At 50.7% G+C, this 27903-nt stretch overlaps 11 protein-coding genes across 11 annotated transcripts; 7 read left to right on the top strand and 4 right to left on the bottom strand.

Annotated features, from left to right (window-relative positions):
* Positions 1-317: 317 nt before the first annotated feature.
* Positions 318-1723, top strand: N7525_005982 (MCT family MFS transporter; the record flags this gene model as incomplete). Its single annotated transcript, XM_061213571.1, has 2 exons — positions 318-1504; positions 1558-1723. 2 exons carry the CDS (start codon positions 318-320, stop codon positions 1721-1723), a joined length of 1353 nt encoding a protein of 450 aa, XP_061070592.1.
* A 487-nt stretch (positions 1724-2210) lies between these two features.
* N7525_005981 (uncharacterized protein) lies at positions 2211-3200 on the top strand (the record flags this gene model as incomplete). Its single annotated transcript, XM_002564218.1, has 1 exon — positions 2211-3200. One exon carries the CDS (start codon positions 2211-2213, stop codon positions 3198-3200), a length of 990 nt encoding a protein of 329 aa, XP_002564264.1.
* A 95-nt stretch (positions 3201-3295) lies between these two features.
* On the bottom strand, positions 3296-5079 carry N7525_005980 (uncharacterized protein; the record flags this gene model as incomplete). Its single annotated transcript, XM_002564219.2, has 2 exons — positions 3296-4991; positions 5048-5079. The coding sequence occupies 2 exons, from the start codon at positions 5077-5079 to the stop codon at positions 3296-3298; spliced, it is 1728 nt and encodes a 575-aa protein (XP_002564265.1).
* A 316-nt stretch (positions 5080-5395) lies between these two features.
* Positions 5396-6581, bottom strand: N7525_005979 (SDR family NAD(P)-dependent oxidoreductase; the record flags this gene model as incomplete). Its single annotated transcript, XM_002564220.1, has 5 exons — positions 5396-5464; positions 5540-5676; positions 5738-6216; positions 6289-6404; positions 6486-6581. 5 exons carry the CDS (start codon positions 6579-6581, stop codon positions 5396-5398), a joined length of 897 nt encoding a protein of 298 aa, XP_002564266.1.
* A 722-nt stretch (positions 6582-7303) lies between these two features.
* On the bottom strand, positions 7304-9100 carry N7525_005978 (cytochrome P450; the record flags this gene model as incomplete). Its single annotated transcript, XM_002564221.1, has 3 exons — positions 7304-7680; positions 7738-8890; positions 8972-9100. The coding sequence occupies 3 exons, from the start codon at positions 9098-9100 to the stop codon at positions 7304-7306; spliced, it is 1659 nt and encodes a 552-aa protein (XP_002564267.1).
* A 639-nt stretch (positions 9101-9739) lies between these two features.
* On the top strand, positions 9740-11317 carry N7525_005977 (uncharacterized protein; the record flags this gene model as incomplete). Its single annotated transcript, XM_002564222.2, has 1 exon — positions 9740-11317. The coding sequence occupies one exon, from the start codon at positions 9740-9742 to the stop codon at positions 11315-11317; it is 1578 nt and encodes a 525-aa protein (XP_002564268.2).
* A 1858-nt stretch (positions 11318-13175) lies between these two features.
* N7525_005976 (uncharacterized protein) lies at positions 13176-13898 on the top strand (the record flags this gene model as incomplete). The annotated part of the gene is made up of 1 exon (XM_061213570.1): positions 13176-13898. The coding sequence occupies one exon, from the start codon at positions 13176-13178 to the stop codon at positions 13896-13898; it is 723 nt and encodes a 240-aa protein (XP_061070591.1).
* A 1424-nt stretch (positions 13899-15322) lies between these two features.
* N7525_005975 (uncharacterized protein) lies at positions 15323-15919 on the top strand (the record flags this gene model as incomplete). The annotated part of the gene is made up of 2 exons (XM_061213569.1): positions 15323-15462; positions 15550-15919. The coding sequence occupies 2 exons, from the start codon at positions 15323-15325 to the stop codon at positions 15917-15919; spliced, it is 510 nt and encodes a 169-aa protein (XP_061070590.1).
* A 3415-nt stretch (positions 15920-19334) lies between these two features.
* Positions 19335-20052, top strand: N7525_005974 (Mg-dependent acid phosphatase; the record flags this gene model as incomplete). The annotated part of the gene is made up of 2 exons (XM_002564225.1): positions 19335-19528; positions 19605-20052. 2 exons carry the CDS (start codon positions 19335-19337, stop codon positions 20050-20052), a joined length of 642 nt encoding a protein of 213 aa, XP_002564271.1.
* A 335-nt stretch (positions 20053-20387) lies between these two features.
* Positions 20388-21143, top strand: N7525_005973 (transferase hexapeptide domain protein; the record flags this gene model as incomplete). Its single annotated transcript, XM_002564226.1, has 1 exon — positions 20388-21143. The coding sequence occupies one exon, from the start codon at positions 20388-20390 to the stop codon at positions 21141-21143; it is 756 nt and encodes a 251-aa protein (XP_002564272.1).
* A 397-nt stretch (positions 21144-21540) lies between these two features.
* On the bottom strand, positions 21541-27713 carry N7525_005972 (putative filament-forming protein (Tpr/p270); the record flags this gene model as incomplete). The annotated part of the gene is made up of 2 exons (XM_002564227.2): positions 21541-27365; positions 27422-27713. 2 exons carry the CDS (start codon positions 27711-27713, stop codon positions 21541-21543), a joined length of 6117 nt encoding a protein of 2038 aa, XP_002564273.1.
* Positions 27714-27903: the final 190 nt, after the last annotated feature.

Below are 27903 nucleotides of genomic sequence, written 5' to 3'. Positions count from 1 at the left end.
GGGTGTCCGACTTGCTTCGACAGTGACTTTTGTCGGATTGTCCGAAGACGTTACACGATTACGGTCTCTTGGTCCATTCCACATCTGCACTCACTATATCCGCCGACGTCGAGCTGTCGCATACTTCGTCATTGCATTTCAACCAACAGCGGGAGATTCGGCCCCGACAGCGCACGCAAAGATTTTAGCGGTACGCGGCCACCATATAGAACGTTCCAAACTAGGAAAGTTCTGCGCTAATTTTGCCCGCGATACAACAAACCTAGATTCTAGCTAGGATCGAGAAGAAGAGGCCGGTGTAAAACTCATTCCTGGCCATGGATCAACTACCTGCCGGCATACCGGGGAAAGCATCCAATTCGGACAGCGGAACCGAAGAGCAATTCGAGAGAAAAACAGCACATCAAATCCCTTCAGCCATTTCCACAGAGAGCATGGATGAACCTGCCGTTACGAAATATCCCGAAGGAGGCTGGACCGCCTGGGGAGTGGTACTAGGGAGCTGGATGGCCATGTTTGGGTCTATGTCTTTTATGAATAGCATAGGAACATTCCAGACATACCTCCTGCGGAATCAGCTCAGCGGCTACAGTCCTGAAGCCGTGGGATGGATCTTTGGCGTCTACAATGGTTTGACGTTTCTCCTCGGTGTCCAGACGGGACCCATCTTCGATGCGAGGGGCCCCCGTGCACTGATATGCTGCGGAGGAATTTTGACGATTCTTTACCTGATGCTTCTGGGCATATGTACAGAGTACTGGCATTTCATGCTCGTGTATGGTGTCTTAGGCGGCATCAGTCTCTCGCTCATCTTTGGTCCGGCTATTGCCATCGTTGCCCACTATTTCAACGCCAGACGTGGATTTGCTACCGGGATTGCATCGTCTGGAGGCGCTGTTGGTGGTGTCGTCTTTCCCTTGATGCTCCAGAGGTTGTTTGATACGGTTGGGTTCGCTTGGGCAACCCGGATCGCGGGCTTTGTGTGTATTGTCACCTTTGTCCTTGCAGGTATTCTAATTCGTCCTCGCTTCCCTGTAAAGCCATTGACCCTGTCAACGGTGCGCCCTGATTTAACCATCTTTCGACAAGCAGGGTTGGCCTTGACAAGTCTCGGCGTCTTCTTTCTTGAATGGGGCCTGTTTATTCCCTTTACCTACCTGACATCCTACGCGATTGATCACGGAAGTTCGGCAGCCTTTTCCTACATGCTTCTATCCTTGATAAATGCCGCTGGAGTGTTTGGTCGATGGGTGCCGGGGTTCTATGCCGATCGGTTGGGAAGATTCAACATGCTCATCCTCACTGTTCTCGGCTGTCTCCTCAGTATTTTGTGCTTGTGGCTGCCAACCAAATCAAGCGAGCCAATGATGGTTGCGTTTGCTTTGGTCTTTGGCTTCTTCGGTGGCAGCAATGTCAGCCTAGCTCCGGTATGCATTGGCCAGCTGTGCAAGGTCGAGTCGTTCGGCCGATATTATTCTACGGCATATATACTCGTTAGCATCAGGTTGGTAGATCTCCCCTGGCTTGTCACCCCTGCAGAACTGACACCCTCCTTAGTATGTTCACTGGAACCGCACTGGGTGGTAAATTCATCGAAGTTTGCAACGGTGGGTACTGCGGTGTGATTGCCTTCGCAGCTGCAAGCTATCTGGCGAGCTTCATTTGTCTTGTTATGGCGAAAGCTCTTTGCTGCGGGAAAAGTAATATTTGGTCAAAGTTTTAGTAGTAAACACACAGGATGTGCTACATTATTGCATAAATATCATAGATTCAGGCTTCCAAAGCCACACTGAGGACTCTATTTGCAAAAAATGTGTCGTCTTGCTTCTGACATTCATAACCTGCCCAGGTGGATTCGATGGCATAGCTGGAGGGCATAGCCCATGGACATATCATCTCAGCATAACATTAACTCTCACTACAACGAGTCACTAGCCTTCATAAAAGCTGTGAGTGGACGCAAAAATTCACGGGATATAGTATAGTCACTTTCAAATTCAATCCTATAACCATCCTACATCACCACGGCCAGGAGAATAATTCTAAAGATTTCTTCCTACGATTTCATGCTTCGTATCATGCGACGCCTGGCCCACAAAATATCCATCGGACGTTCCGACTGACCACATCCTGGAGTGAATCTCTGAGACCATACTATATAAGCTCGCTTCACAAACACTGGAACACCAGCTACACCACGTTAAGCCACCATGTCAGAACCTATAGTCCAGTACTATCACATCCACGACTTCACTTTCGAGGATGGAACCGGCCCGACGTCGATCCAGCTAGCCTACCTCGACATCAATCCAACTGCAGACAAGGCAGCCCTTATTCCGACCTGTTTTCGCGGCCGGCTTGCGACAACCCTGACCTTCAGCAATGGCGCCCTCAAAGACTACAGAGTCATTGTGGTGGCTTTGTTTGGAAATGGCGAGTCTTCGAGTCCATCCAACATGACCAACTTCCCCCCGTCGCTGAACTACCAAGACTGCGTTCGTGCTCAGCACCAGCTGATAAAATCATATCTCAACATCCGAGCTATTGATGTGGTGGTTGGTTTCTCTATGGGAGGACAGTGTTCGTACTACTGGACCCTGATGTACCCCGAGCTAGTCCGGAACGCGGTCATAATCTGCTCGTCGGCTCGTACCAGCCGTCACAATTACCAGTTTCTCGAGGGACCGAAGGCTGCACTGGAGTATTCCGTCGATTACAAAAAGGGAGAAAACAACGGAGCCTCCTCACAGGCATCGGCCGGGCTGCGGGCTTTTGGCAAAGCATACTCGGCTTGGTTGACAAGCCCCGAATGGTTTGAGAAGGAGATGTACAAGTCCATGGGATATGAGATGTTGGCAGACTGGGATAAGGATGCAGCTGGGAACAATTACTACAATTGGAATCCTGATGACTTGCTCGCCATGGTAGGCGTGTGGCAGAGAGGAGATGTCACTTCGATCTCGGGAGATGCATCTTTACAAGAAACGCTGTCACGGGTCAAAGCAAGTGTCCTGGTGATGCCTTGTTCAACAGATCAGTACTTTCGATGGGAAGCATCGGAGAAGGAGGCACATGCGATTCCTCGCTCTACGTTCAGGGTTATACCATCTGCATGGGGCCATTTGGCTGGATTGGGTTATAACGCCGAGGACAAAGCTTTTATGGATCAGGCGATAGCTGGCTTTTTGAAGAAGCAGTGATAAAGGAAGACTTGGACGACATATTTCTGATATGAGCTTGAAAAAGTATCATTTAAGTATATAGACCAGGATAGGCCAAGAAAGTCAACGAGATATCATTCGCTGCCACCACCCGTGCTCTCAAGTATCTCTCGGCCGCGTTCAAACAAAGCCGCGGCTTCAATGAGCTGTTCATCAGCCCAATGCCTTGCGACAATCTGCATACCAACGGGTAGCGGGACACCTGGATGGCCTTCGGTCGTGGAAAAGCCACAATGCACATTCATCCCGGGGTGACCCGTAACATTGAAGGGACAAGTGTTGCTGGTCAAGCCAACAGCGGCACCAAGTCTATCTAGGATCGAGGCCCTTCTCCCGTCGCGACCTTTCGGATTCGGGTGAGGCATCGCAACTGTAGGCGCACACGGCGTGACGAGAATGTCAACATGCTGCAGGGCGGCATCGTAGGCAGCTCTGAGTGCAAAGACCAGGCGATGGGCCTTTGCCTCCAGGCCTCCCTTGCACGCCTCCCTAGAAAACTTCTCACTCAGCATGATGTTAACTACAGCTGGGTTGCTGCATGTCAGCGTGTCGTATGTCTCCTGGGACGGAGGCCATTTGATCTGCGTATGCGGCGAAAGGAAAGACAGGTGACCAGAAGGGCTTCCCTGGCACAGATAACTGGACATGGACGGCCGGGTTGCAGCTGTCCAGACTGCTGGACCTTGTTGATGCATTGGAACAGATACCTCGACGACAGAGGCCCCGACAGCTTCGAAGTATTGCGTTGCTGCTTTGTAGACGATGTCTCGAACGTCGGCAGCAACTCCGGGCATGTGGAAGGATTCCTCCAGAAGGCCAACCCTCAGCTTCTGACCAGGTCTCGATGTAGACCGCATCTCTTGTCTCGCCTGGAGCAGCAGTTTCAGGTAAGGCTTTACTTGATGTACTAAGGGAGTTTCAGGGGTCATCCGAGGGTCGTAGCCATCGTAGCCTGCCATGACCTCCAACAGCGCGGCGACATCTTCAAGCTCGGCCGCCAGCGGACCCAGGTGATCAATCATCGGCGACATTGACCCTGCGCCAGTGTACGGAACCAGACCAAAGGTTGGCTTCAACCCGTAGAGACCGTTGTAAGAGGCCGGGATTCGCACCGACCCAGCCTGGTCGGTGCCGATAGACAACTCCACAGTGTGACCCGTCGACGAGTCGCTCCTTTTTAATGCCAGACGATGAGCCGCAACTAGAACTGCAGAGCCACTGCTGCTTCCACCAGCGGTGTAGTTGTGCAAGAGCGGATTATGAACTGGCCCTGTCGCTGAGGTGAAGGACAGGGGAGACGCACAGAAGCTTTCGCAAGTCGACGTCCCTTTGATAATGCCGCCGGCTCTGAGAATCCGAGACACCACGACTGCATCAATAGGGGAGATGGGATACCCGTCTTCCTGATGGAACAATGTCTGGGGCATGCCAAGCGTGGTCGGCAGCCCTCCGACAGATATGTTGTCCTTGATGGCAACTGTACGTCCACGTAATAAGTTGCTAGCTGGAACCGCAGATCTTAGATCACATTGGTGGCTCCAGCCGTTAAATGGATTATCTTCTGGTGCTGGTTTCACGAATTTGCGATTTTCCAGCGTCTCCTGAGGAAGCAAATCTGGCGGAATGTAGTCGGATGCATTGTCGATGCTTCTCAAGACTGTCTCAAGCGACCGCAACAGAGTAAGGTAATCCTCCGCGTCTTGGTTATCCAGAGTCTCAACGTGAAGCCGGGCTGCGAAATACCGTAGATCTGTCTCGCTTATGTTGGAGCTATGTCGCTTGTTAGGTGTCGAGATGATCCAAGTTCATGTACAGGGGTTGCTTACCCTACACCATCTGAGATTGATACGACAGACATGGCGATGATTTGCTCGAGCTGAGAGAGGAGGTGCTATTGCCTCAGGGTATTATGGTTTCCGCTTTGGTCACGGCCTTGAGGTGGTTCTTAAAGGAGTAGTGTTCACTCTAGCAACCCATTTATGTCTTGGGCATGTCGGCCGATCCGACGGGATTTTGCAAGCTATAGCCCAGGCCCGCACTAACAGATAAGTTGAGAGAAAAGTCCACATTGGATAGGTATTAATCCCATGTACTAAATTGCATGCAACATGCTGGTTCGACTGATACATGTCCTGATCTTGCCAATAATTTCTTTCTCTAAATGCTATATCCCTTCATTCTTGACCATTGGCAAGCAGAATGCGGCCTCCGTCAACACAAAGTGATATTCCATCCACATAGGCCTGAACACGAAATTGTCAGTATTCCCCCACAGCAAGTGGGAATAGGAAAACTTCAAAGAGGCTGCTTAGACTTACTCCCGCACGGCTGACGAGGTACAAGACAGTGCCAGCAATGTCATCCTCGTTTCCTGCTCTCTTGGCAGGTACCTTGTCGAAAAGGGCGCTGAAGAGGTTGCCTTCCTCTCCAACAGGGTTCATGTTGCTTGGAACAACTGTATCAATCAGAAACTGGGTCGATCTATGTGGGTTATTACAACGCCCGATTTAACTCACAGCCTGGGTTAATCCCCACCACTCGTACATAGAAGCGGCTGAACTTGGCTGCCAGCAGCTTAACCAGGTGATCAGTTGCAGCTTTGCTCGTCGCATAACTCGTTAGGTCCACGTTCGTCACGTTGTGCATGCTTGCGCATGAACTCGTTATAACAACCACTCCGCGACCCCCATTTCGCCCGAGCTTGCCATCGGGCAATTCCAGCCGCGAGGCCGCCTCTAGCAATGGGAGGAAAGCCACGGAAAGGAAGTAGTGGGCAGTTGTGTTGACGCGAAATGTATCATCCCAGTCCGAGTGTCGTGAGGACCACATGGAAGTTTGCAGCTGGGATAAGGATGCCTTGAGCACGTTGCATTGGACAGGGGGGTCGCGTCTGATGCCGGCGTTGGAAATTAACATGTCAACGTGCTTTTCTTGCTGGCCAATCTGACCGGCAATATTTTGGATGGCGTCCTTGTCAGAAACATTGCAAGGCATTCTGGAATTCACATTAGAATAGCCTGGGGGCTTTTCTTTTTTACACGTTGAGTTCGTTATTATCCGAACTTACCCATGTGCAGATCCTCCAGCTTCCCTACCGAGTTCGTTGAGTTCCGCCACGCTCTTGTCAGTGGACACGCTTGGTAAGTCAACGAGGTATACCTTGGCGCCATTTGTCACAAGCCCCTGTTACTACAAAGTCAGCTGTTAAGGACCATAACAGTATATGGAGCTGCAATTTCAAGCCAGCTAAGACGATGCACCCACCCTGGCAATCATAAAGCCGAGGCCACTGGCGCCTCCTGTCACAACTGCAACGTACCCCTTAACCCCGAACAAACTATCAGTAAGAAGAGAAGACATATCGACAAGGTAATGGATGGTTGTGCTGGTGCCTTCGTAGACGACGTAAAGAACCACGACGTTTGGGCTACTTCAATAGGGCATTGGTAAGCGCTACCTATATTCCCCGTCGGACTGCCCGATGAGTCGTCGGGAATTCGACTCTGGGGTAGTATGACCATTTCGCGCTATCCCTACGCAATACATTGACGTCGACTGGCTAGCCTGATCTCGTAATCTCGTTCTCGTTATGCCGTATTACTCGGATTTCGTCTCGGCCTTGATGCAGGTCGATGCATGCCAGGATCCTGTCGTCCTTGTCGATATTCTTCTTCCATGTCGGCAGATGTACTGTCTTGGCAAGCAGCCACCCTTTAGATTATTATCGAAAAGGTGTCGATCACACATAGTGCTTACAGTCGCTGTTGTTTAACAACCTGTTCATCTGGACGCCCCCGAGCAGCCAACACAATACTGGGACATCCAACAGTCCCCAGATATACATTGCTTTGTTTAAGAGATGTACCAATATTAAAGAATAGAATAGGTGCCGTGGTATACCTGTTAATTTCTAACATGGACAGTAAAGACTATAGGAAACAGCTTTCACACCAAGTGACATGCGTCAGAGCACGCTCCATTAGCGATGTAACTGTTCCTATGTTGGCTCCCGCATATCCTGAAATACATTAGGTACACTAAAAGGCTTCGAGTACACACCGACAACAGTATCGAAAACAGGATTACTCCTTGTAGTGCTCGCGGGTCCTCTGCTCAGCGACATCCAAGCACTCGGACGTCATGGCCGCGTCACGGGGAACGAGCTTGACCTTGAATTCCTTTGGAATAGCAACCAGCGCCGTCTTGAACTGGTTATACTCGACATAGTCAGTGTTTGGCGGGCTCTCCTTACTCGCGACGATCTTGTAGGACAACAAAATCCTCACCAACGCGGAGTACAAGAGGCGAGAGGCGAGGTACTGGCCCGAACAAGCACGGGAACCAGTACCGAAGCTCAAATGACCCAAGCCAGTGCTCTCAGCCTCGGTGGGAGGGTTGAGGGTCTTGAGCCACCGCTCCGGGTTGAAGCTTCCAGCATCAGGTCCGAAATGATCGACATCTGTACGCGTCAGCGCTTGCAATATAGCCAGGACAACGATTTCAGCGGGCCACTTACCATGGTTACCCGCTTGGGCATTGATCAAGATCATAGTCTTAGGAGGGATGATGGCACCATTCCAGTTGACCTCGGAGACAGTCTTGCGGGGAAGACTCATGGAGCTGACGGTGTAGTATCGGCCAGCCTCCTTAACAATGGCATTGATGTAGGGAATTGTCTCCTCTTTGAAGCAGCTAGTCCAGGCATCGCGGTCGTCAGGGTAGTGTCGCTTGATGTCCTCGTAGGCCCGGTCCTGCCATGCCTGTCCTTGCTCGGTTGAGAGAGATCCAATGCAGGAGGTTAAAGTCCCGGGAATAGTCTCAAAGCCACCGGACACGAGAGACAAGCAGATCGAAGAGACTTCGACACCAGAGAGCTTCGTCTCCTGATCCTTAAGGATAGCAGCAGAGATGCAAGGCTTATCCGTACCGTTCTTGATCATCTCGCGGACCTTGTTCAAGAGGAGGTCCAGATAGGTGTCACGTCGCTGACGAAGATCCTTTGAACGGGTATCCTTCTCGTTGTTGGGAAGGTAACGAAGTGCCGGGATGTAATCCTGCAGGTTCTCCGAGGCGCTACGTAATAGGGAAATAGACGATCCCACATGGAGAATCTCACGGAGCAGTTCGTCGTAGACAGCGTCCATACGGATACCGTAGCAGAGCGTCAGGGTGGTGTTGAGTGCGTAACGCTGGATATAAGGGCGAATGTCAATCTCGATCTGACCGTTGCGGCTGTCCTTTTTCATATCTCGTAGGATGCAGTAGCTCTCCAGGTCAAACATGGGGTAGTAGTTCCTCAAGGCAGGCCGACCCAGAGCAGTACCGGCAGCCTTGCGCTTCTTTTTGCAGGACTCATCCCAGGGCGAAGATCCAATGGTAAAGCCCTGGGTGCTGCTGATGACGCCGTGGAAGGTGTAGAGCTTAGGGCGGTCAATAACTGCATTCTGGCTGCCGAGGAGCATCTTCTTGCAGTCATCAAATGAGTTGACAACGACGGCCCTCGTATTCCCCAGCTTGATCTGGAAGACAGAGTGGTTGTACTGGCGCCACCATTTCTCGCAAACAGTAGCATGATCCTCACCGAGCTTGAGAAGATGTCCAAACATAGGAACAGCACCAGGGATCTCCGGCATACCCTTGATGTGAGGAATGTCGGTGGTATACATAAACTGTCGATATTGTCAGCCAAGAAACATTGATAAGAAACTAGCAATGGCAATGCCGCCCGTTTGGTCACAAGCACAACTTACAGTGTAAAGCAAATAGGTGAGGAGCACCACCACAACCGCCGTCAAAACTGGTCTAGCATGCTCCTGTTCCTTGAGTTGGTGCCATTGATAGCTCAGCCAATAGCTGCCTTCATAGGCCTTAGCATCCATAATAAGTGAGAATAATAAGTGTTGACTTGTGAGACTTGGGGCAGTGGAGAATGTGTCGTTAGTGATGGTCGAAGTTCCACAGGTTGTCGGAATGATCCATCCTTAACAACTATCACGAAATCGAATGGATGCTTCCTTATGCTGCTTCGTCCGGGTAGGACTCCACACCTCCCCTCAATTCTGGAATAAGCAACGTGACGATGCTTTCGAGTGGTGAGCGGATGATCCGACGGCGTCGAGGTATTTTCATTATTTACCCCTCTCAAGACTAGTCGCAGCGGTACTGCCGACTAGATAAGGCTTCCGCTAGTAACTGCGTCTTATCGGGGATTTGCATGAATATCGTAGTACATTCCCTTTACCATGGCAGATACCAAGTTCCCGCGGCAGTTTCTTTCCGACACGATCGGCATGTCCGACGACCGATTATTCGTCCGATATTGGTATCTCGTATTGTGGATCAAGGTCGATAAGGGCGATCCAATGTAGTCCAAGGTACGTAAATCCATCCAGCAGAAGGCTTGTAGATAAGCATGAACCTGGAGCATGAACCCTTATGTGGTGTAAACCAACCTAGGTGCATATGTAGTTATATCCAGCCCACATCACCCCCACTTCAGATCAACAATATTGAATACCATGAATAATATATTACCAAAGGAAAAGTACAACCAAGAAAAGCATGACTATCAGACAAACCAGAGAGCCGATTCATTTGCTGTAGAGGAGCCGCTCCACCCGTCTACCAAACGAGATCTCAATGCACGCCATGCGCTCTTCATCGCCTGGGGTGGCACTGTTGGTACTGGCCTTTTCATTACCACTGGCAAGGCTCTTGCAACCGGTGGACCAGCATTCCTCGTCGGGAGCTACGTCTTTGCGTCTATCTTGGTGTACTTCATCCTTACGGGAGTTACCGAGATGGCCACGTTTCTCCCCGTTCGCGGAGGCTCTATGAGTCGGTACGGCGGCCGCTTTGTGTCCAGGAGTCTTGGGTTTGCCATGGGCTGGCTTTACGTCTATTCTTTCGCCATACTGGTTCCCTTCGAACTCACGGCGTGCGCTATCCTCATAGACTTTTGGCAACCCGGTATCAACAGCGCGGTTTGGATCACCATTCTGCTAGTCTTGTTGGTCATTCTTAATGTCTTGCCGGTACGATTCTACGGCGAAGCGGAATTCATCTTCACTGGTGTCAAACTGGCTACCATCATCGGCCTGCTTCTTCTGTCATTTATCTTGTTCTGGGGTGGAGGTCCTGACAGGAATAGACTCGGGTTCCACTACTGGAAAGACCCTGGTGCCGCAAACACTTTGATCCTGGAAGGTGACGCTGGCAGGCTCATTGCCGCTATCGCGACTGTCATCAGCAGCATCATGCCCTTCACCTTTACACCCGAGATGGTGGTTGGAACAGCAGCCGAGATCAAAGAGCCGAGGAAAAATGTACCAAGGGTTGCGAAGCATTTCACCTGGCGCCTGGTTGTTCTTTTCGTTGGCAGCGTCGTCGGCATCTCGGTTATCTGTCCCTCTAATGCCCCCACCCTCACGAGCGGAAGTGATGCTGCATCCTCACCGTGGGTTGCGGATATCCGTCAAGCTGGAATAGGCGGCCTGGACAGCGTCATTAACGCCGTGGCACTCATCGCCGCTTGGTCAACGGGCAACGCGTTTCTTTACCTCTCCAGCCGATGTCTTCACTCCATGGCCATGGAGGGTAACGCGCCTCGAATCTTTCAACGTTGCACTGCAAAGGGAGTGCCCATCTACGCTGTGGGGGCAACGGCTTGTGTCTCTCTTCTGGCCTATTTGACACTCAACTCTTCCTCGGCGGCTATCTTGAACTGGCTATTGAACTTAGTCAATACTGGCGGGTTCTTGTCCTGGGTCTGTTGCTCTATTACATATCTTCGGTTTCGAAGAGCCTGTGAGGTGCAAGGGATTCCCAAGTCAGGGCTCACGCAGAGATCCCCGCTTCAGCCATACTCGTCATGGATTACGCTCATTTGTTTTAGCATTTTGTGTCTTCTGAATGGTTTTACAGTGTTTTTCCCGTCCGAATGGTCGATCCCTTCATTCATATCCGCATACTTAGGTTTACCGGCATTTTTTATTTTGTATTTTGCTCACAGATTCACTTATCGCAAAGAGCCATGGGTTATTCCCTCGCATCTTGTGGATCTACAGCTAGATCCAGCAGAGTTGGAGGATCATTGAAATTTCTCTCTTCTCTCGCCTGGAAGGAGAACTATGTCATCAGATTCTTACAGGTGGCAATTGGAAATAGCTCGGAGTTACAGCGGTGTATAGTCACCAGTGCGCTATATCGTATTTTTAGCAATTTCTACTCAGAGTAATAAGTTGATACATTCGTTGTTCAAGACAGGTTGCTGATTCGAGGACCAAAGCCGCTCTTTCCCAAAAGTGTAACTTCCTTTGATAAAAATATCGATGATGGAATCTTCAAGCCTTGAATAGGCCAGCCAGACCATCTTACAGGTATGAATGCATCAAATACCAGTCCGCACGCCAGCAAGGAAATGGAAGAAGGCAATGCTGACCTGAAGCTACATAGGATGTCTTCCAGGGCTAGGCGTTTCCCTCCTCAATTGCAGTCCAGATAAGCTCTGCAAATTCGTGGAGCAACATAATCCCCTCTCCTTCTCGTGGGTCATTCAATAACAAAAACTAAAGTGGAATAATCAAATCTCCGCCCTAGGTGGCGGGTTCCTAGCCATTTCCCCCTCTTTTTGTCATCTTCTACACAACTTGAGCATGCTGTGGGAATGACATTGTAGGAACCTAAGATTTGATTTTCGATATTTCCTAGACCTCGTTCGATATCGATAGTGATGCCCATTCTCATCCGTCCGTTTAATTCACGCACCGAGCAATGTCTCTTCGCATTTTTCAGCGGTCTGCGAATATCCGACTTCAAGAGCTAATGTTGGAAATTGATGCCCTTGCCGTATTGGACTCCATGCCCGGTCCGCTTGTTTTTCTTCGATCCTCGCCATCGATACAGGTGGATGGTATTAACACTGCAAATATCATCTCAGGATCCAGATATCGGAGACCAAGGCAGGATCCAGACTATGCAGCATACCTCACCATGGAAGACTGTATATGAGGATGGAGACAATGCTGGTCTCCGGTGAACGCGGGGTTCAATGAGACGTTGAAAGTCTCAGCGTGAGATATTGGTAAAAGAACGTTGATCTCGATGACTGAGATGCTGACCGTGAGAGATACGGATCTCAGATGGGACCGGCGTCCCCCTTCCTCGGGTTCTGAAGTACGGCTGTCTCGTAAGAAGAGACAGTGAAAGCGACGAAAAAGTGAAAGATTCGAAATTGTAAGGATGTAAATAGATGGCGGACCTAAATGTAGGCTCTGCATGGATTTGCACATACAGAGATGTGAGAGTGTATGAAATCTCTGCTCGTGGGATCGACAACAACAAGCAAGGTAGTAAACCACCAAGGTCCAGACTAAAGTGGTCTAATCTTTGTTGACGATGATAGGATGACAATCACCCGGCAGAAATCTGCGTAGAGACCCTGCCTCTCATCCCTTACAGGCCTAGCAACAAGCTGTAGACCTAAAGCTATTTAGGCAATTCTCCGGGCTTGGTGGGGGTGAGTTGTAAGCCTCGCTAGACCGAGGTCCCGAGTAGTTTGTTGTAGAGAGATGCTGGGCTTGGCACTAACCCCTTTGCACGTCGACCGTTCGACCCTACAATAATATGTGTTGGGGTGCACATCGAGGATATTGATCGATGGTGAGGTCGGATCAATACTGAGTCCCTGGCCTCATGACCTATTAAGATCTACAATTGAGATGAGAATGAAAAGGCTGTACAATATGTACATATTTCTCCGAACGTGGTTTAGTCCATTTAGGTTAAGCTCGGGGACATTAGTGATTTCCTTTTCGGGATGCGGATGTTGAAAGCTGACTGCTTTTCACCCCTAAAGACTCAACTTGATTCTACCCACACCACCATCAAACAAGCCTAACCCGAATTCGCATTCTAAAGGATATTCGCAGTGATCTGCTCCATCAAATATTCAGTATGACCGATATACTTCCCCGCGAGAGGGCTCTACAGGAGTCTGGACAGATCAACACCCTTCAGCAAGAACGCTGGGATCTCTGGCGTGAGGAAGAATCCGAAAATACCGAACCTTTCAATATCCATGAACTACTCCGGACGGAAGTCAAACTTCGAGAAACTGCTCAGCGGGAGGTTGCCCTTAAAGAGAAACTCGCAATCTATCAAAAGCAACCCACCACCGATGGAAGTTCCGCTCCCACAGAAATAATCCAAGGCTTACGCGCGGAGGTCACAATGCTGAATGAGAAATATTGGATGCTGGAGCGGAAATGGTGGTCGATTAAAGGTTCATTAATAGAAGGCCCGTTAGCTCGAGGAATGAGGTTATGGCGATCACACCCAAAGTGGTATATGCATTGCGTGCTACGCGAAGATTGTGCCGGGAGGGGAGGATGCTGTGGCAGGGACTGCGGGTGCTGTTTCAATCGCCATCTACCAAAACGGAAGTTCGCAGCCGGTCATTGCACTGTGGAATGTCACTGTTGTGAGAAAGCTCGTGGATTTGAGCTCAGCTCCGAGCAAAAGGCGCGAGTTGAGAAGATGTTCGATCTTAGTGTTGACCGGGGGTATTTCAAAAGGATCCGGCATGCCTCGTTGCTGGGGCTCATACACCTTAACCTCGACAATCCTTTTGATCTTATTGAGGATCCTCCGCCAAGGTATGAAGCACAGGCAGTGTGAACAACTTCTTGGGATCTAGCTAGTCAAACTCAAGCATCCATTACGGAATTGCTGTTCTGAATTGTGCCTTGGGGCAATGCTTAGCACTAGTACATATTCCGGTATAGTAGGACCGGCCTTTTTTTGGTAGGCTTTGGATGCTTTCCCTCAATGGAATCTTTCAATTTGTTCTCTATGCATTGGACATATATCACTACGTTCAATGTTGTCAATTTTCCCTTTGTTTGTCATCTCTTCGTTTCGAAAGGCTCTCGGCCGGCCGTGGCTTTTTCATCCCACCTTGTTCGCAATCCATCAACACCTCAGATATTTGACCGTGATTTGCGTTACACATCTTGTCCCCTGATAATATTTCCTTCTCGTTGAATCGAGCGTCATATTGTGGAGCCGGGCACAAAGGAGCGGAGGGACACGGCTAGACAACAATGCTGCGACGCTTGCCATGTTTTTCAGCCAGACGGAAGTCGAGGAATGGACAGTCGATCGGGGGAGGGATCGCTCAAATGAGCACGCTGAGCCGAAGCCGGTCGAGGGGATGATCTGTGAATGTTTATTTCTTCGATTGGAGCCTTGCGATATGTTGCGGAGGGGCACATTGCGGTAGCAAATTCCCATTCCCCTTGCATGTATGCCCCCGTAAAAGACTGACGGGTAGTTTTTGTAGTGCGCCAAAAAGGTATTTGGTTATTTCTTATATGTAGTGTTGTCTTCGAAATGACGTAAGATGCCATGTGCGTATTCTAATTCTAAAGGCTAAGGATTTCATCTCCTGCAGTCATGTCTATGTTCCCCATAAATGCTGATTCAAGCACGGAATGTGGAGATACTGCAGAAATAAAGTTTTCTGCTGTTTCATTCCAGTTGCGAGACATATGTTCCTGGCAATGTAAATATGTAAAACATGTAGAATTTGAGATGCTTGAAGTTGCCTTTTGGGATATTGGTGGTATATTTAGGACCTATAATATACATGTAGGCGTGCGAAAAACCTCAATGAATTTATCCTATTCACTGACAATAGTATCTAGCCGATGCTACGGCTTCTCATAGAAGCGCTCTATTGGAGTTGCGCTTACTATGTTAGCATTACCTAGGTATTCTTTGTCACGCATTTTAGGTAGGCGGTGAAGTATGTGGGCAGAACAATTCGGCTAGAATCGGCTCTGGCTCGGCCCGTCCTCGGTTCGGCTCGGCCCGTCCTCGGTAACCCACCGCCCGAACCTGCCTGTTCAAGTGCACCGCCTTTGGGGTATAAAGGGGAGCTCGAGCCCCCGGACCTCTTGCTCTTCTTTTTTCCCCCAACTTCTCTTTGCCTACTGGCTAAGATCAAGTGTAGTACCTGTTCTAATCAGCTTAATCGCTGATTGTTCTGCTCAGCAGAACATCTGATTATTCCAATCTTTGGACCTTGCGACTTGGCCTCTATGCTTGCATATGCCTCGTTGCACTGTGTCACTGGGCTGACACTACCCCCAGTTGATGCGACTCCTTCCCTTTTTTTCATCAATTATTCGGCTTGTCCGGGTGTTTGGAGAAGAAAATTGCTATCCTGTCTCGTTGACGCGTTATGACCAACCTACAAGTGCGACGCGTCTCAGACTCGGTCCAATCTCCACCGGATACCTTCACCTTTTCATTCACCACACTTAAGAACGTGTCTGATCAATGACCCTCAATTCTTCAGGTTCATTGGTGCCAAATATGCCGAGGCAGCTTTTGAAACCCCGCCAGCTCGTGAACCCGTAGAACTCTCCGCCTCCCGAACATTCGCTATGCAATTCATATGTCACCTCCCCAAGCTCTACACTAGCACCGTGGCAAAAGCTTACGTCGTTCACCAGAGTCTTTATATGATCGTCGCAGTTTACACTTACAACGTCGGCTTCAGAAGGTCCACAAGTCCAGCTATTCCCTTCTACTCGAAGGTCAACATTGAGAGGAAGTTGATTATTATTTTTGCATTATATCTTCAGGTCCAGCCCCAGTGGATGGGACAGGTTCAAGGGGGCTGCATGTCCTAGACTGGCCAGGATATGCAGGCCACCGTAGAACACAAGAGACAGTCTCCGTTGGCCGCCGTGATCGAGGTCCCAAATGATGTACTGTCTCATATCCGAATTGTCAATTATTCCATTCCGCTCAATAGTGCCAATCTCAGGGATCTTGTGTTACATTCTTTCTACGTATTTCTCATTTACATCTGTCAACTTCATATGTAACGCCGTTGCCTAGCGAGCCCGTCTTCAGAGACAATGACCTATTTGCCAACCCCAACAATAAAAAGCCCAGATCTCTCAACTCTTTTACCCATTCGTGTTGCCTATACACTCCCATGTCTCCCACCTACCAGACCTCTCCTAGCAACAAGCCTTTCAATATGTTTTCCAGGATACTTGATTATACGGTCTATACAATTAAGTCTGAGGTGAACACTACGATGGCTTTTTGGAGGCCTCCTCCCATTGTCAGTTTTATAGCTAGAGTACTGGAAAGGCAGATCAAACAATAAAACATATAATTTACATTTCTATTGACATACAACCAAGAATTTTGTGCATTATAAAACAGACTCATCGCGTGAATGCTAGTTGGTGTGACTAGAAAGATAGCTATTATAGATCTGTATCCAAGGACAGATAATCTTATGTGAGGGTTCCGCTGGTTATTGAGAGGATACTATGTCATTCAAACAGTTAGTGAAACAGGCTATCCAGTGGTCAAATAGTACCTCTATATAACCGTGTGAAGGGTACCAACACCACCCAGTGTTTGTGCACCAGTCGTTACAAGATTTTCCACCACTTATTAGAAACTAGAAGTTAGGTATCCGTTGGATGTCCTGCTCATGCAAAGGATATGAAACAACACTACGTAGCTATGTTGGTGCGATTGGCACGGTGTTGCAGAAGAAAGAATAGTTGGGATTTGACAAATGAGGATATAGTCGGATGTATAAGGAGTGTTAGTTTGTAAATATACTGCCAATGGAACTATACTGTATGTATAGGATAAATTAGACCTATTCCAAGGTACTACTGGGTAGTACTAGTAACAGATTAAGAGTTGTCTAATATCTTCATACTTGGAATAGAGACCCTTTAAGGACCCCACCCTCATCCCCTAGTCCTGGTATAGAATACCAAAAGGAGCAACTAAGCCAGACTTTTATTGATTGGAAGAAGCGTGAACTGAAATGCCTGCAACACGATGCAAAAGCGTAAGCAATCTGCGTCAGCAGTCTTGGCTAGCGTCCATGGATCTGGGCTCTTGGCAAAGAGAAATGCTGAGTTAGGCTTTATGTTGAAGTCCTGGCGTAATATCAATTACTGAACCATTTAAGTAGATATCGCTGCCATGCAGTTTGCCATGCAGTTTGCCATACCATTGCTTGCTCCATTGGGGTCCTTTGTGTGTGGCAGGCCTTTGTTTCTTTGTCCCCATAAAGCTATATTAGGGGGTTCCATGGCAGTAGTTCGATCATGATGTTGAAAACAGACAAAGCCCCTGGCCTGCCTTGGATTGCCGGTACTACTACAGATCACAGATCACATGGAGGTGCTTACCTTGAAATGACATGTACAGTTGGAGACATAGTCAAGTTGTTCAATGTGTATGAGCTGTTGATGGGGTCAGCAAATTTATGAAACAACTGTGTCTATTATGAGTATGATTGATCACTACTGCCAGGAATCTCTCTGATATAGCTTGATAGCGAAGAAGCAACGAAGGCCTGCACGGCACGGTGAAGGAGGGACCTGAACGGAGCGGATAGACCGCCACATGGACCGCCTGCCGGCACGGTGGATAAGGGACCTGAACGGAGCCCTGGAGCGGATAGACCGCCACGTGGACCGCCTTGGCCACTGCGGCCTTCGAAACACCCACCGTCATTTCGGATTCCGGCAAAGCTATAGATCCGGTTGGAACCTTATCGATAAGAGTTGAAAAAGTATAAAGCGAGGCATCTCCCCCGGAATCCTCTTCTTCTTTCTTTTTCCCCTTCCCAGACAAAAGGTGGAGTAGCCCCCCCCCCTTCTTCCCCAAATCACCTACTCCATCGGGGGTCTGACCAGAGCAGACCGTCGTTATTTCAATCTTTGGACCCTGCGACTTGGCCTCTGTGCTTGCATATGCCTCGTTCCACTGTGTCACTGGGCTTACACTACCCCCAGTCGACGCGACCTCTTTTTTCATTAAACATTCGGCTTGTCCGGGTGTTTGGAGAAGAAAGCTTGTCTAATCCCATAGTTCAGTGCCCAAGTCACGTCACCTTAGCTTCTTCGATTTCTTCAGTCCCATACATACACTCAGACTTTTCCAATGTAGATGACCTTTTCTACCATAGTGTCCTGGATCTACTGGCAACTGTTGGACTTCGTAACGTGATGGTTTAGCGCTATCAAGACTATCCCGCACATTTTGACATTTCCACGGATTCTTTTTAACAACGCCCACACATGTGGTTGGTAAGTCATACAACATACCTGCACACTAATCCGAATACGAATACGAGGCTGTGGGGTTGGGTTGTGTGGAGCGGGCCGGGACGGGACGGGACGGCGCCGGGCCGTCGTCGGATCGCACCGCCAAAGGCCCACTGCGGATCCATCTTGTTTGCGTCGCACCGCACCGCCTATGGGGTACTGCCCCCCAGTGACGTACCGCCTTTTGGGCATAAAACGAAGTTTCGAGCCTAAAGATCTCTTTTCTTTTTATTCCTCTCCACCTTCTCTTTGCCGTATGGCTCAGATCAAGTGTAGTACCTGTTCTAATCAGCTTAATCCCTGATTGTTCTGCTCAGCAGAATATCTGATTATTCCACTCTTTGGACCTCGCGACATGGCCTCTGTGCTTGCATATGCCTTGGTGCACTGTGTCACTGGGCTTACACTACCCCGAGTCGACGCGACCTCTTTTTTCATTAAACATTCGGCTTGTGCCGGGTGTTTGGAGAAGAAAGTTAACATCTAATACCCTTGCGTTGATCTTCTTGTCACGGGATTCCTTTGTCAGTACTGGTTTGTGCTCTCTCGTCCGTATGCATTTGGGGCATCTTTAGCTGAATCTCGACTAAGTGGCAATGACATGATTGTTATGATTGTCTACTAATTCCAAAACATCCTAGGTTTCGTTCTCAATGCCCAAGCGTTTTGCCTCGTCCGAACACCTATGGGTCGCCTGGTTCCTGGCACATAGATTCTGCGCATGCGATTACCTTGGCTCCAATCAATGTGCCTGTGTCGCATCCTGGACGTCGACGATCGCTTCAGTCGATAGGGAATATTCCCTGTGTGGCCGCAATCCTCCACCGTACGGCATCTCACGTGCCATCCCAACCTCGGGTCATCCTCCATCGCATCCATGGTCCATTTCCTTTTGCGATTCCTCCAAAGTTCGAAAGTCCTTTCGATTCTTCGTGTCTTCCTTATACCAGACATGGTCCGAACCAAGCGACAAAACACACAACCTTTGGAGGATTCCTCCGTGGCCCCAGAAACATTCACCGATGGCCTGCCACTTCCAAAGCTGATCGCTTTCGACCTGGATTACACACTGTGGCCGTTCTGGGTTGACACACATGTCAGTGCACCAGTCAAGGCACGCGACAACAACTCGCGCGCTGTAGACCGGTATGACGAATCCCCCGATTGACATTCCATCCTTTACCACTCCCCTTGCTAACCCCGCCTTCCTTGTCTCAAATAGATGGGGAGAGTCCTTCGCCTTTTATCCGGCAGTCTCATCTATAGTTTACGCCTGCAAACATCGCTCGATTCCACTGGCCCTTGCATCCCGAACCCAGGCCCCCGATCTGGCGCGCGACATGCTCAAATCCCTGCATATAATCCCCACCTTCTCCGATAACCCCGCCGCGAACGCGAAGTCTATCCGTGCTCTCGACTACTTCGATTTCATCCAGATCTACCCTGGGAATAAGACATCGCATTTCTCGAGGATCCAGCAGACGAGCAGTGTGGCTTACGAGGATATGTTGTTCTTCGATGATGAGGCGCGGAACCGGAACGTCGAGACAGAGTTAGGTGTCACATTTTGCTTGGTGCGCGATGGGATGACCAGGGACGAGGTTGACCGGGGCGTTAGAGCTTGGAGGAAGCGCAATGGTATTAAGAAGGAGACCGCAGAGGAACCATAAGGGTCCTTGATTGTCTTGTCCAATGATTCCTACATTGGGGGATGTTGTGCTTTAGACTTGGTTTTCGATTTTAGATACCCCGGCTTGGAATATATGACGGATGCATTTCTATGGTATACAGCTACATGTTAATTTGAATAGAGTAACGTTCAAAACTGCCTCAAATTCATCGACAAAAATCGATAGATCCATCCATGGGTGCCGTTCAGGGGCGCCTGGGCGAAGCTGACTAAGTGACGCAGCCCAAAAAGCGGCGCGAGTTGGCTCCAAAACAGGAAGACAATGCGATCATAGATCTCCCAAAACACACCTCCTCCAACACAAAGATCACCAGAATGGCGACCCTCAAACCTCCAACAAATACCCACCGCTCCTCATCCGCCTCCCACAGCTCCGGTCCACCGAAAGCCCCCTTAAAAGCCGACCCAACAGCGACAATCGCCGACACCGTCGTGTTCCAAGGCCGATACCTCGTCACCATCGGCGCAGGGACAGTCGTCCACCCGCGTGCGAAATTCTACGCATACGAAGGCCCCATATTTGTCGACGACGGCTGCATAATCTGCGAGAAAGCGGTCATCGGCGCTCCGCCAACCTCATCTCGTTCGCCGTCACCATCTCGACCACCAAGCACATCACCCACCGAGTCTGGGGCGTCCACGCCCGAGCCTAGGAAAGAGATATCGACGCGGATCTCATACTTCGTTACTGTCGGCCCGTTGGCGACTGTCGAACCCGGCGCTCATGTTCATTCTTCTGCTACGATCGAGGCTCTGGCAACGATTCGCCGGGGCGCGGATATCGGCGCGCACTCGAAGGTGTGTTCAAGGTGTGAGATTGCCGCTGGTGGGTCCGTCGCCGAGTGGGTTGTTGTATACGGACAGGGCCCGGGAATGCGGAGGAAGAGAGCTCGTGGTGTGAAGGAGATGAGTCCGGCTGTTGTGGCCGCGGCGCAGGTTGCGCAGTCGCCTCTTCCTGGTCCTGCGCCTGCGGGTAAGGTCATTGAGGATGCGAGGTTGATGGTTCTGCAAAAGGAGAGGGAGGTACTTGGGAGAATGCTTATTCCTGCTGCTGGGGGGAGGAAGAAGTGATTACAAGGTCTTTTTATTTGAGTTTACTATCTTGTGTCAAAGCAGATTTGTCTTATTGGATACGTTCATGTCTTCTAGCAGCTTATACCCCAGTTTTCGTTTAAATTGATCAATCTATCGCGGGTGGTTACAATGATAATGCACGAGATACCTTGCAACTGAACCTTAGTATCAATTGGGAGTAGGAATAGAAACCCGTAGGAACGCCACACATTCGGTAGATACAGAACAAAAGAAACAAAACTGTCTTTTGCATAGCAAGTTAAAACATGAAAAGCAATGCGCCATAAGGCATAGGCAGACATAGAAACCTATTCATGAACAGGCCCACGCCGCATGTGTCAATCAAATCGAGAATACATTAATGGATAGAAAAACATAAAACGAGAATTTCTGCTTAAGAAGAGCCTCCACCACGAGGCTGCGGGCCACCACCGCCTCTCTGTCTCTTGCCGCCGCTTCCTCCCTCGGGGGTAGTGTCGGGGCCGTCATCACGAGAGCGCTTGTTGCCCCCTGGAATGAACTGACGAGCAGAGGCGTTCAGGTTGCCACGGTTGGCAGTGGGACTCTGAGCCTGGGCAGCGGTATTCTGATTTTGGTTACCACCGCGACCTTGTCCGCCACGACCACCACGACCTCGCTGAAGACCGGGGCCGCGCTGATTCTGACCTTGGCCTTGCTGCTGTTGTTGGTCATGTTGTTGATGGCCGAACTGCTGGCCACTACCACGTCCGCCACGTCCGCCTCGTGCAATAGGAAGTCCAGATTGAAGAGCTCGCATCAGACCAGGTGGGTTTCCAGCGGGAGGTTTGCTAGGGAGAGAAGAGGTCTGCTGGTTTTGATCGGTTTGCTGAACTTGGCCAAACGGATTGACAGGTGCTGTGGGCTGTGCCGCACCCTGCTGCGTGGCAGCATGTTCCGAGGCCGCAGTGGGAGGTGCGATTTGCTCCGTTGGGATATTCGGGGCTGCTGTTACAGGGGCGGAGGCAGGAACAGGAGCAGGGGCTGGGCCTGGTGCAGGGACCGGGTCCGAGGTGGCTGTAACTGGGACCTGCGGCGCCGCTAGAGTCGGAGCGGGAGCAACGGTTTGAACTGAGGTTGCGCCTGGTACGGGCGGCTTAGCAGCTGGAACCGCGACCGGCGCAGGCCGCGCAGTCTTTGCAATTTCCCATACTTCCACAACGGGCTTTTGAGGGGTTTCCGCGGCAGCCTTCGATACCACATCGATCTTGGCATTTGCAGTTCGGAATCTTGTGTCAAGCATGCTGAGACGGGCAGCCGTTTTCTTCTCGACAAGTTCGACCGCCGAGGTGACCTTCTCCTTGATTTCATTCTCATGTGCCTTGATCAAGGCCTCCTTTTCGTCAGCCGACTTCTGTCGCAGGCCAGCCAATGCAGCTTCGTTAGCACCGGAGGCTTGAGCTTCTTGTTGAAGCTTTTGCTGCTCACGAGCGACCCCACCGCGAATGTTGTTTCTGACGATTGTGCGAATAGTCTCATGTTTCGCGACGAGCTCTCTTGCTTGAGCATCTGTCAACTCGGGAAGAGTAAATCCAGCAAGCTCAAACGTCTTTGATGGTGTTGCAGGGGTTGCATCCGGGGCCCCGCCAGGTGTTCCGGCACCAGGGGTTCCAGGTATAGATCGTTCACCGGCGGACAGCTTCTCAATTTCTTGACGATGAGCAGCCTTGGCTTCGTTCAGTTTAGTGTTGTACATATCCTTAAGGCGATCAGTGCGTTCTTTGATCTTCGCATCTTGTTCGCTGGCCTGTGTCGCCAGAAGTCCATCCTTCTCGGCAAGAGCCGCCTCGAGTCGCTGGATCTTCTGTTCAAGGGCTTGTATCTTTTGAGCGTCACCTGGACCAGGGATCTCGACCGTTGCGGTTGGGAATTGCGAAGCTGGGGTAGCATTGACAGGGGTTTCTTCTGCAGCTTCAGCTGCAGCTGGAGCTGGAGCTTGAGCTTGAGCCGGAGCTGGGGCTGGGGCTGGGGCTGGGGCTGGAGTAGGTGAGACGTTGGCTGGCGCCTCCGCAACCTTAGCCTTCAATTCCTCCAATTCCTTCTTTGTAGTCTGAAGTTCCGTTTGGATGACCTCTTTCTCCTGCAATACCACATTGAGCTCATCTTGCTTGGCCTTAACACGCGCGCTGAGGTCTTTAGAGCGTGCCTTAAATTGCTCTGTGAGCTTGGTTCGCAAATCATGCGCACGTTCATCGGAATGCTGCTTAAGCTGCTCTGGGAACGCAGCGATTTGAGCCTGAAGCGACTCCATTTGAGTCTGGAGAGCTTCCCGCTCGGACACGGCCTCGGTCTTCTCGTTCTCGAGGTTCGTGAGCTTCTCTTTCAGCTCTTGCATTTCAGTAGGATCGACACGGTCGTACTTTTGAAGGATGTTCTGAATACGTTGCTGGTATCGGTCGCGATCGGCCTGTAGAAGCTGCATTTCTCCATCCTTGGCTTCACTCTGGCTCTCCAACTCGTGGATCCTGGTCTTGAGGGGTTCGATCTCCTGGACCAGCTCATTCTCGCGGGCGATCTTTTGATCACGCACGGTCTCGGTTTGTTTTAATTGGCTTCTGAGAGTGGCGTTGCTCTCACGGAAAACGTTGAGCTCATTGACGGTCTCCAACAGCTTGCTGTGGTTCAATGCGTTGTGGTCGCTGTCGGCCGCAGCACGGCGCTGCTGCTCAAGCTTCAGACGGGTCTCATCGAGCTGCGATTGAGTGTAGTCGAGTTGCTGGTTGAGTCGCTTGCTTTCCTGGGTCGAAAGGTGGTACTGAACCTCGACAATTTCTTTCTCGCGACGCAAGAATTTGATAACCTCCTGTAGGCCCTCGAGATTAGGGGCTGCCTGGTCTCCCTCTTGCTCATCATCCGAAACATTCATTCGGTCCCGCTGCAAGGACGAAATCTGGCTGGTGATGTTTTCGAGCTGGGAGTGAAGCACAGAATTTTGGTGAAGGACCTCCTCCCGACGCTTCTGTAATTCAGAGAGCTCACCCTCGTATGCGGCTCGTTGCTCCGCCCAGCTTTCCTCCTTCTGAGACAAATCGGCCTTGTAGCCTTCGGATTTGGTTCGCAGCTCAGCGATGTCGAGTCTGAGCTGGTTGCTCTCTGCACGGACAGCCTGTAAATTCTTGGCTGCCTCCGCGTGCTTAACGAGCTCGGTCTCGTAGTTCTGCTGGGCATGCTTAGCGATTTCGGCCTGCGCATTCAGGTCCTCCTGGTGATACTGCGCGGCGGTGACATGTCGTTCATTGTCGGCCTTGAGACGGGTGATCTCCGACTCGAAGTTAGCCTTCTGTTCGTCCAGACGGCGAGTCGCCTCCGCTTGCTCTTCACGGAGCTTGGTCATTTCGGTGTTGGAGGCGGACAGTTCAGCTGAGATCTCCTCAATGCGAGTCTCGAGGTCCTGAATCTTCGTGTTCTTCTCCTCCACAAGACGATCGGTCTCTTCACGATATTGATCATGTGTCTCAGTGGCGGACTCCAGACGTTCTTCACTGGCTTGACTGATGGCCTGGTAGTCTTCGGCCAATTGCTTAGCGTGTTCTAGCTCACCCTTGGCCAATTCCAGGTCCCGTTTCAGTTCGGAAACTTCAATCGAAAGTTCCTGCTCGCGAGAAAGACCGCTTCCTTCACCAGACTCCAGTCCCTCGGTAGTTCCCTCGGTGGTACCGGCTGACACGCTTGGTCGCGAGTTCATGACCTGCAGACGCTCTTCGGCACTCTTGAGCTCGACTGCAAGCTCATCCACGCGGGACTGTAGGTGATCCCGGGTGGTCTTGGCAGCAACCAGCTCTTCGCGGACTGCGCCCAGGCTGGTGACCAGATCATCAATCCGTTTTTGTGATGTCTCCTGTTCATACTCCCGGCGCATGCTAGCCTTCTTGGATTCTTCCATTTCAGCATTGAGCTTGCGCTTGGTCGATTGCAGTTCGGTTTCGAGCGACTCGACACTGGCTTGGAGTCGGCGTCGGCTTTCGGAGTCGGCGTGTTCACGCTCGTTGAGAATGGTTTGGAGGTTTGCATTCAATGAGTCTAGACGACCACGTTCATTGCGCAGATTTTCGGTGTCGTCGATGAGTCTTTTCTCAATGTTCTTCCAAAGGTCCTTCTCGGCCTTCAGGTTGGCATTTTCTCTCTGAAGGCTCTCAACGAGACCCTTAGCCTCCACAAGGTCTTCAGCAGCCTGCTGGGTGCGGAGATCCTGTCGGTTGGCATTTTCGAAGAGAGCAGAATAGCGCTTCTGGATCTCGGTATTCTCATTCTTGAGCATATTGAAGTTACTCTGCAGGAGCTCTGCACGTTGGGAAGCAGCAGCAAGTTGACTGCTTGACCGACTGATGTCAGACATAAGCTCGCTGTTCTTACGAGACAGCTCGTTGACCTGCTGCCGCAGTGCTTTGTGATCTGTGGTCGTTTCTTCGCGGAAAGTATCGAAATGAGCTTGGACTTTTCGGAGCAACTCGGCGTAGTCAGGTCCTGGTGTTTCCATAGCCCCCTGAGGCGCTGCACCAAGAGGCATGGATTGCGAGAAGACAGACGGGTCTTCGCCGGTTGGCTTCCTGTGCATGAGCATACTGCGGAAAGTGTCGCGCTCCTTAACGTAACTCTGCATCTGTGCGCTGAGGTTCGCAATCTCATCGCGGTTTGTCTGCGCACGGATCCGCAACTCTTTCAACTCGTCCATTTCCGCTCGTCGCGTAGCTTCCTTGGCTTGCGCCTCGTCGCCCTCCTGCTTGTCACCAAGTTCTCTCAACATACGTCGAAGAGTGTGGTTCTGCTCTTGGAGCTCGTGAAGATCCTTGAAAGTAGTGAGGTGCTTGCTGATAAAGCGGCCAGTTTCATTGAGATCCTTTGCCGACTCTTCGACTTCACCACGGGCAATTTTCTCGAGCTCCTCGCGGTCGTATTCTTCGCCGTGTTTTGCGACAGCAACCTCCAGGACAAGAACCTTGACTTCAGCACTCAGATCGCGGAGTTGTTGGCGCAAAATGTCACCCTCGCGAGCCAAGCCCTCGACTTGACCCTGCCATTTCCTAGCTTCCTTGAGAGCGGCATCCCGTTCCTTCCCAGCCGCTTCGAGGAGAGTAGACATTTCCACAACAGCATGGTCGAGACGGGTTTGTTCTGCTCGTCCCTCTTCGATTTCTGGTCTGGTCGAATCAAGCTCAAGAACCATCTCGTCAACGGTATTGCGGAGTTCCTGGCAGGTTCTCTGCTCAGCTGCAAGAGCGGTACGCATTCTGTCGTACTCGGCGTACATCTGCGTGACGTTCATACCACCCTTGCCACGAGATGCGCGGGGGGAGAACGAGCCGGTGGGAGTGCCAGCGCGCATGATGCTAGATCGTAGAGGTGTACTGGGTGCACCTCCATTAATAGAGACAGCGGGGCTTGCTGATCTTCCTCTAGCAGGTTCAGACTCAAGCTGGGCAACAAGTGCCTCGAGCTCGCCAATTCGGCGCTCTGCAGCACTCTTGTCGTTGGACTCCGTCTCAAGCTCCACACGGAGGCGTGAGATTTCCTGCGCTGCGTCATCCTTTGCCTTTTCGAGGGCAAGTTGGCATTCTTGGACCCGTTGCTTGGCCGTCTGGGCAGCAGATCCTTGTAGCTCAGCCAGTCGGTTAGAGCTGTCAAGCTCGACGCGGAAGGATTCGGTTGCCTGGATCGCTTCCTCTTTCAACTGATGAATGCTAGCCAGAGAGGTTTCGTACCGCTGCTCTGTTTCGTCTAGGCGACTCTTGAGCGAGTTCTCACTCCGTCGAAGAGAGTCAATTGTCGAGTTTGCTTCTTCGTTCTCTCGCTGAAGCTCCGAGACCCGAGCACCCTTTTCTTTGCGGAACTTGATGTATTCAGCGGATTTTGTCTTGAGTTCAGTCTCGAACCATTCATTGTTCTTTTTGGTGAGATCCAGTTCTTGTTGAAGGCTCTGTTCGCGGAAGCGGGCGCTGGCAGATGCCGCATTGGCACTCTGGAGGTTTTGCTCCGCGGTGGAGAGTTCACGTCGTAATTCGATGGTCTTCTTGTGCTGAAGCGAAAGCTCCTCGGCCAGTTTATCGTAGGCCGCGGATTTCGATTCCAGCAAGCTTAGTGTGTCCCTATTCGATGCCTCTAGGGAAGAGATCCGCGCCTTTAAAGACGTCGTTTCTGATTCATTTGAAGATGATGACGTTTTCAATGTAGAAATCTCACTCTCGAGCGAGGAGCGCGTCGTTTCTATTCAGCGTCAGAGAAGAGCCCATCAGTAATAAAAGAAAGATAGAAGTATATACCGGATTCGTGGAGCTTTTGCCTGAGGTCTGAGACCTCGGCGTGTCCCTTTTCCACGCTGGCTTTCAGAACCTTGACCTTCGACTCATTGCTTCGCACAGAATTCTCAAGCTCCACCTCCAGGCGAAGCTTGTCCGACTTCAGCTCGTCGGATTCTTGAGCCTTTTTACTGATCGATCGTAATAGTTGATCGACCAGCTCGACAGTTGGGGCCTGCCGTAAGGTCGTGAGCGACGATTCGGAAACGCCATAGTGAGTCGAGAGGTAGGGAAGTTGGATGGCAGTTTCAGCCATCTTGTCGAACTAATGGCAGCACACAGCTGCTGGGGCAGAGAAATGAAAAAAAGTGAGTATGGGCGGCGCAAGCTCGAGCTGGGTCCTCGAGGACGGGCGCGGCGTGTACTGTTCAGAGACAACTACACACAGCGCTGGACGAGGGACCTCAGGTCATGACGATGTAAACGAAAGAGAGGTGCTTCTTCTG

The sequence above is a fragment of the Penicillium rubens genome (genome assembly GCF_028828025.1).
Source record: "Penicillium rubens strain IBT 27055 chromosome Unknown utg000002l_segment0_segment0, whole genome shotgun sequence".
NCBI lineage: Eukaryota > Fungi > Ascomycota > Eurotiomycetes > Eurotiales > Aspergillaceae > Penicillium > Penicillium rubens.
The sequence above is the reverse complement of the archived record's forward strand: the minus strand, read 5'-3'. Positions and strand labels throughout refer to the sequence as shown.